Raw genomic sequence first — 8,216 nt, 5'->3', positions numbered from 1 at the left:
GATACTACCTTATAATCACCTCAACTATTCAAAAAAATTAAGTTCCAATCAACAATGGCACATCATTAAAATATGAATAGTCGGTGATCATATTGTAATTTTTAATAGTCGGAGACTTAACAAAATAACATCTTATAGTTGATGGACGATTTTATAATATTTAATAGTCGAGGGATTCAAAAAAATAAAACTCTATAATTTAGGGACCATTTATGTAGTTTACCCTAAAATAAATAATAGACAGGACCAGGAACAAGTTCGAGTTCGACACGTGGTCGAGGTTCGTGGAGAACACAAGTTAGTGCTGCCGTGGTTTCCACTTTGTGCCATATTTACGATTTCTTTATCAGAAATTCTAAGTTCCTCGGATAACAGGAAGAAAAGAAAGAAAGAAAAAATTAATTTTGGATCATCAGCTTCGATCTTAAGAATCAAGTATGAAACCCTAATTTGATTTATAGCTTCTCGTGTGTGCAAATATTTCCGTGGAAAAGCCAGCAATGGAACCCCAGCGATTTCTCTAAGGCCATGGCAGCAGATTTGAGCACTTCACACTCTGAACCCAGGTTTTTATTTTTACTATTGTTTTGTTGCACTTATGCCGTTTCATGTTTATGACGTAGTTTAATTTTCATTCGTAATGATTATTACTTTATTGTTGATTAAAAGGAATGTATTATCGGTTGATATTCCTTGATTATTGTTTGTTTGTTTGTTTGTTTTTTTTTTTTTTGCAGAGAAAAGCTAGAGATGGAAATTAAGGATCCAGTAGCTGCAAGAAAAGTTCAGAAGGCAGACCGTGAAAAACTGAGGAGGGACAAATTGAATGAGCAGTTTCTTGAGTTGGGAAACACGCTTGGTAACTTACGACGATTAATTGATTGTTTATTGCTGATAATTAATCATATGGCATTGGATTTGTATATGTTCCTAGGAAAACTCAGCCTTTACAGTTTCTAAGAGGTCTTCATTGAGTTAGTGTAGACACTATTGAACTCGGAAAACTCGGCCTTTCCGGTAGCTAAGAGGTCTTCATTACGTTGGCAGAGTAACAACTGAACCATTGCATTGCCATTTGATTGTTGATGCTCATCTGATGTATTCAATTATTATATATCGTTGTGTGTATGAAATCAGTTCAAGGTCGAGTTTGGGATATCTACTTAACTCGGCTAACTTGAAGCTTCTGGTAAATTTCATGTAATTTGTTTCATGTTTTGAGCACATAGCTTAAAAGTATTGCATACGGCAGCAAACAAATCGGGAAGTGAAGGAATGCCCCTCGTTTCTTCCTGATGCCTAAACTCTGAGATGCTTTTCCAATTTTTCTTATTGGATTTTATATATTTAGTGGCATAAGGATGGCTTTTACTAGAAACATTTAACACAGTGAGTTGGGACCTTGATTGCAGCTTCTGTTTCGTTTTTCCTCAGATCTAAAATAATGTATACTCCATCTTTGTTTGAAAACTTTGGCTTCATTATAACTGGATTGATGTATTTAAGCTAGCTTTCCATGAAGTTGTTCTGTTAGCTTGAATTGAACCTTGAATTTTCTGATCCTGCTTGTTCCTAATGCATTTTTTCCGGTAATGCAGACCCGGATAGGCCTAAGAATGATAAAGCAACCATACTTGCAGACACGACCCAAATGCTTAAGGATTTAACTGCAGAAGTCAACAGACTAAAGGCTGAGAGTTCGTCACTAAATGAAGAATCGCGCGAGCTGTCACAGGAGAAGAATGAGCTGAGAGAAGAAAAGGCTTCTCTAAAAACCGATATTGAAAACCTAACTGTTCAGTATCAGCAGAGACGTATGGTCATGTTCCCATGGACTGGTATTGATCCTTCAGGTGTCATGGCTCCACCTTATCCATATCCAGTACCTCTGCCTGTTGCTAGGGGCCCAATTGCAATGCACCACCCCTTATTGCAACCATATCCATTTTTCGGAAATCATAATTCCGGTGTTATTGCCAATCCCTGCTCAACACTCATGCCATATTCAACCACCAGCAGTCCTCCAGTTGAACAGCCATCATCCCAATGTACATATGCTTCCCACACTTCTAGCAAAAAGGATTCAGAAAGCAAATTGGAGGATTACCAAAGAGGAAGTAATAGAGATAGATGTGATGACTCCAACAACGTGGCGACAGAACTTGAACTGAAAATACCCGGATCATCGAAAAATGAGGTTATTTTATCATCATCATATAAACCCATGTTATAATGTGTGGGGTGCTGAAAATAATGTAACTGAATGTCATATGCAGGATTTGTCTGCCGGAAAAAAGGAAGGCAAGGGAACACAAAAGGACAGAAGTATGGTGAGCAGTAGCTCGTTGAGCCATTACTCTTCGTCTCGAGATCTTCATGACAGCTCCTCTAACAGTGTGGATGATGTTTCAAAGTCCAAGTGAATATTAGCATCCCATGCTAACATGTCTTTAACGTGACACCCCCTTAATCTTAACACCCTGATTTCAGCTTAAAACGTGTATTTTCTGCTTGTTGCCAAGACTCTTGTGGCACATGCTATGACTTGAAAACAGAAACTCGTATTTATTTCTCCTCATAGATTTTACTTGACAGATGCTTTTAACTTGTCTTAAACCATCAGTGGCATCATCTAGGCGTATAGGCATTGTAAATTTATTTTATTCATACCAGCTGACGGTCAATATCATCTAAGAGAAATCCTTATTTTTCTCCTGGTCATGAAGGAATTGTTGTCAATTGGTGGAGATTTTGCTGCAAAATCCATGTTTGTAAGTTATTTTCTTCTCCTCGGACCAAGTTTTCTTCGAAAATTTACTGTACGAAGAACTTTTAGCTATGGGAAGTCCCACCTGTCGTTGTGGACGAGTGCCAATTAAAGACTTGTTCGCTTTCAACACTGCAATTATTGCAGTAAAAATTACTTCCCTGTTGGCGGTCATATATTATCCATCTTTTCCCGTTTTTATTTTTTGTTTCCATTGGACAAGTTGAATGAATGAAGCAGCAATAAGGTGCACTTGCCAGCGGCAACTTGACTTTGAGCTGCTGAAGCAGGTACTTGGTATCTTTCAAGCAGTTAAGTCAAACCAATCAGGTAGCTCAGTATCAAATGGGCATCTCACCTAATATAGAAGGAAAACTAATCAAACACTGCCCCACGCCAACGTCGGTTGGATTGTTAAATTATGTTAGTATAGGAGGAGCTGTCACTTCATTTCCGGTGAACCATATTTTCATCGATAATTTATTTAGTCACATGTTACAAATTAGGAGGGCAAAACAAGAAATACCCCAACAAAAAAGAGACGTACATAGAATGACCATAACCTGGAGCTATCCCACAACCAGAGCCTAACATCAACACTCTTATATCCAATACCTTTCAGCAGATGCCATCAAACGAGATTCTAGTAAAAAGGGTCCCTAGAAGTATTGATGGAGACCGGTAGACTGGTGAGCACAATCCGAAAAAATAGGGTCTGTTTTTCTTCTCTTTTCATGTTTAATCTACAACTTCCGAGTGTTCCTGCAAGATGGACTAGATACATTACATGAACCCATGCTTGCGGTTCGTAAAAGTCGTCGGAATTCTGAAAGGCTTATTTTTCCATCTTTATCAATGTCAGCCTCCTCAAGCAAAGGATAAATGGAACCTCTTAAGCCCGTATGCTACCAAAAAAAAACACAACGTGAGCAGGGGAACATAACTATTATGCCGGTAACAATCTTCATAAAATGTTTAGATAAAGAACACTTTTTACAAGCAATAAAGTCTGTTCCCAAACATCAGGACTAGATTGAATTGCAGAATAATGTTGACAATCGTAGCGGAATTAACAGCATTTTCAGAAAAGGAAAAATGATCAACACCAAAAAAAGAACCCTTACCAGCCTTAGTTCCTCTGGAGTTATAAAACCATCTCTATCTACATCAAATTTCTCAAATGCAGCTTGTGACCGCAGCTGCCACTTATCAGAATCATGTTCTTCCATTTGATTCACATGTAATGCTGCTGCAACAAACTCGGTGAAATCAACAAGTCCATCTGTGTTGCTATCGATCTGAAATGAAAAAAAAATAGTGTACAACAATCAAACCACTAAAAGGAAATAATATTTATGAGGGAGAAGGAACCAAAAATGCAAGAAATTAGATGGAGAAAAGGGAAACTGTAACTCACCGCTTGAAGAATCTCAAGCACTCGTGGTTCTTTTAGCTTCCAAGGAACATCTTTAGCAAGGGCCTGCACCAATACCCATCCTAATTAGGCCAAAAAAAAATGCTTTCTACAATCTAATAGAATTTAGGCATAATAGAAATGTTCACCTGTCTCATTTCTTCAAGACTAATAGAACCATTCTTATCCACATCAATTGCATCAAATTGATCCCGAAGATCGGCTATCTCCTCTTCATTAAGTGTGCTAGCCAATGCCTACAGGATAATAATCATTATATATAAAGAGGTGAACAATGAAAGGAGGGAACAGTAGCCTCTTAAGCCTATAACGATAAAATAATCCAGTAATGTTTCAAGAGGAAGAAATTCTATGTTTACCCTCAGAGCAAACTGCTTCAATCGACTATACTTCACAAATTGCCGAAGGTTGCTCAAAACAGATATATCAACGGGAATATCAGATGCATTTCCTCCTTCCCTAACCCATGGGTGTGCTGCAGAAGTTGAAACCAATCAGATATTCTAGAAATAAATAGGAGGATGAAATCATAAAGCGACAGAAGAATTACTCAAGTGGGTAATAGCAAAATTGGCATGTAATATTCACTTCATTGGAGCCAGAGAAAAAGAAAAACGGAAAAAGCAATAATTTACTAAGGGACGATGCAACATACATAGGGCCTGTGCTGCTGTCAGTCTAGCCCGAGGATCCTTCACCAATATTTTCTTCAAAAAGTCTTTAGCACCATTGCTAATTGTTGGCCATGGTTTACGACGAAAATCAGGCTTGTTTTTCAAAACCTGCAGTGATTGACAGTTGCATATAAATGTTCCAGAAAATAAACACATTATAAAACAAAATAATAAAACACATCTTAGGACATTACCAAGTGAATTTTATAGGAAAAAGATTATTATTCATGGAAATAGAAGACAGCCAAAAACTAGAGCATAAAGGGTTAAATAAAGTGCAGAAACATGCATAGCACCAATGTAATATTCTGTCTATATCTGATGATAATAAAATAAAATGACTAAACCCATAATGAAGGGGGGAAAATCAAGGTCCATGATATGGAAATGTACTACACCTCCTTAAATATACCATCCTCAGTCTTATCCCAAAAGGGACGCTTCCCACAGAGCAAAATGTAGGTAATTACACCGATACTCCATACATCTGATTCAGGCCCTGACCTTCTTTTTAGTACTTCAGGAGCAACATAATAAGCACTACCAACAATATCTCGAAACCTCTTCCCTGCATTTAGTCGTACTTTAGGATTGTATTGCTTGGGTGAGGATTATAACATTAGCAAGTTAAACAGAAACTAAGCACAATGACAAGAGTTGCAAAAACCATAACATGAAATAGATTGATGACGGCGCCTGATCATTTTAAAAAACCATAAATTAAGCAAATGCTACTCACCAGGTCTGATAAAGTCTGACAAACCAAAATCTGTGGCCTTCAGAGGTGAGTCGTCTCTGGTTGACTTGAAAAGGAAATTCTACAGGCAGGAAAAAAAAAAGGAAACCATAAGCAAGCAGCATAACTTCCTAAAGGAAAGTTTACAAGTAAACCATGTTAAAGTACTTGAGCATACCTCAGGTTTCATGTCACGGTGCACCAGGCCACGCAAATGACACTCAGCCGCAACTTTGAGCATCTGACGTACAACTACTGCAGCATCTTTTTCACTATAACGGCTGTATTTTCTGATAGAAGATGGTAAGCATAAGTTACTACTGGTTGTTACACTATTAAAAACATCAAGGGAAAGGAAGTACTGACTACTATATTTGGACAATAAATACAAATTTTTGAGAAGTAACAGCTCTTAAAAATAACTAAACATCCTTACTTTGCTAAAATCCTGTCCAGCAATTCTCCACCCTCACATAATCTAGAATGATACGACACCAACACACAACAGAGTCAGGTTTGTAACTATTTGGTGCAGAACTGAGCATCAGAAGACGAGAAAAAGGAGATAACGCAAAGAAAATCAGAACTGAATGAGCGACCAGAAAGAAGATAAATTATAGGACTTACTCCATAACAATGTACACATAGGAATCATCCTCAAATGCGTTATAAAATTGAACCATATTCTCGTGGCCTTTCAGCGCTTCCAATATTTTGACCTCTCGCTTGACATCCTCAACAGCAATTGGAAGAATCATCTGCACCCAAACCAGGAACTTCAAATAAGAAAAGAAGTCTCACTTCAGGATGGAAAAGAATAGAATCCCATGCATCTACATTATTTTACAAGCCAAACATTTAAACTTCATGCATTATGCATCTATGTTAAAGGCAATATTTTGCAAGACAAGGAAAGCAAAAAGTTTACTAAGCTAGAAAGCTTAGCAGACACCAAAGAGATGAAAACTGCCAACAGTTACTACTCGTAACCATTTGTTACAGAAATAAGCATCTTGAGATGAAAAATGAAAAGAAAGCAACACCTCACCAGAAAAGCACAGCAAAAGAGAAATCACACTCATCAAATTTAGAATAGTTTAGTGTGACTACATGATCTTCTACAAAATATCCTCACTCTGCATCTATCCTATTGAGTGACAGTTAGTAGTACAGAAGACATGCAGATTAGAGGATGTTAGTTTCAATCATGCTGACAATCAAATTCAATTATAGAAAATTTGCAGTCACAAATTTGCAATTATACAATTTTTCCATACCGAGGTCTTAAAACTGTAATAATACTGTCAAGCCGAAGAAATAATAGATCCAAGATCATCACAGGAGGTTATCGCCAATTCCCACTTAAGTTTGCCATGGTTAAGGCGATGATGCTTCTATACTAAGAGCAACAAAAAGGGGGAAAACGATTTCTCCAATCATTAGATTACAAAACAGCAAAGAGAAAGATCCCCATACCCATGCTTCATATCCAAGACAGCAAATTATATATTATCAATAAGGAATTCAAAGTACAAGCCAACATTCCTTCACCCCCTCCATTATAAACAACTTTAATCCAAAATAGCACTAAAAAAATTACACCCTTTAAAAAATCCCCCTTGAATTGGACAGAAAAGGATACAAGGAAAAGAAAAGGTGAATTAAATAACTAACCCCGTGATCCCAGAAGCACAATCAAGCAAAGGATGATAAAGATACACTTAAAAATTACCTTATTTTTATCAATTTTCTTAACGGCAACACGATCCCCATTCTCCTTGTCTATGGCAACATAGGTGTAACCGAATTGCCCATGTCCCAACAATTTCCCAATCGTGTAACGCTTATCAAAATCCTTATGGTACCCAAAATCCGTACGCTTGCCGCATGGGATGATCCCACCTTGTTTCCTCGTACCTGGTTTTTGTCTGTTTTTTTTAGGCACAGAACTCTTCACCTGTTGCTGTTGCTGCTGATGATGATGACCCTTTCCATTATTTGGCTTCAGAGAACCTTTTTCCGCATTGATCTTTGTTTCTGCAACGGAGGGTCGTTGTTCTTTGCGGTGATGGGAGGTGGAGTTGCTGCTTGAACCACTGACTTTGGTAGTGGAGAGACAGACACCCATGGTTGTAAGAACGAAGAAGAAAGAAGAAGATATAAAAGGAATAAGATTTAGAGACAGAATTCCATATGAAAAGGGAAAATGAAATAAATAGGTAGGAGGGAACTTCGGTATGCTCCACAAGGAAGAAGAAAGGAAGGGAAAGGCGAAAGTAGGGAGGAAGAAGGGAAGAAAGAGAGGGATGATGAATGTATTGCCATCGGTCAAAATAGACTTTTTCTTCTTCTGTTATTTATTATCCTATACCAAAACATTAAGTTGAATCGATACCAAAATAAACTTTGTACGAATTTAGTGATAAAAAAAATAAAATTTATTTTTAAATAAATATTATCTTATATTTATTTTAAATATATTTAAAAAAAATAAAACTTTATATTTGTATTCGGAGTTCTTTTACAAAAGACATAAAAATTTAACTTTTAAAAGGTTAAAATATTATAATGGTTATTTACTTTTTATATTTGTACACTTTTACT

At 37.0% G+C, this 8,216-nt stretch overlaps 2 protein-coding genes across 2 annotated transcripts; one reads left to right on the top strand and one right to left on the bottom strand.

Annotated features, from left to right (window-relative positions):
- The first annotated feature begins 370 nt into the window (after positions 1–370).
- LOC120122659 (transcription factor bHLH121-like) lies at positions 371–2,619 on the top strand. The gene is made up of 4 exons (XM_039141777.1): positions 371–566; positions 738–859; positions 1,599–2,197; positions 2,277–2,619. Exons 1-4 carry the CDS (start codon positions 529–531, stop codon positions 2,421–2,423), a joined length of 906 nt encoding a protein of 301 aa, XP_038997708.1. The 5' UTR covers positions 371–528; the 3' UTR covers positions 2,424–2,619.
- A 598-nt stretch (positions 2,620–3,217) lies between these two features.
- On the bottom strand, positions 3,218–7,884 carry LOC120122517 (calcium-dependent protein kinase 28-like). Its single transcript, XM_039141654.1, has 12 exons — positions 7,345–7,884; positions 6,240–6,370; positions 6,049–6,090; positions 5,791–5,902; positions 5,616–5,694; positions 5,275–5,444; positions 4,858–4,984; positions 4,562–4,677; positions 4,331–4,438; positions 4,185–4,247; positions 3,892–4,065; positions 3,218–3,672 (listed from the first exon to the last, which is right to left on the bottom strand). The coding sequence occupies exons 1-12, from the start codon at positions 7,738–7,740 to the stop codon at positions 3,511–3,513; spliced, it is 1,680 nt and encodes a 559-aa protein (XP_038997585.1). The 5' UTR covers positions 7,741–7,884; the 3' UTR covers positions 3,218–3,510.
- Positions 7,885–8,216: the final 332 nt, after the last annotated feature.

This window comes from Hibiscus syriacus, unplaced genomic scaffold (assembly GCF_006381635.1).
Source record: "Hibiscus syriacus cultivar Baekdansim isolate YM2019G1 unplaced genomic scaffold, ASM638163v2 tig00110387_pilon, whole genome shotgun sequence".
Lineage (NCBI taxonomy): Eukaryota > Viridiplantae > Streptophyta > Magnoliopsida > Malvales > Malvaceae > Hibiscus > Hibiscus syriacus.
This window is presented reverse-complemented; position numbering and strand designations above follow the sequence as displayed.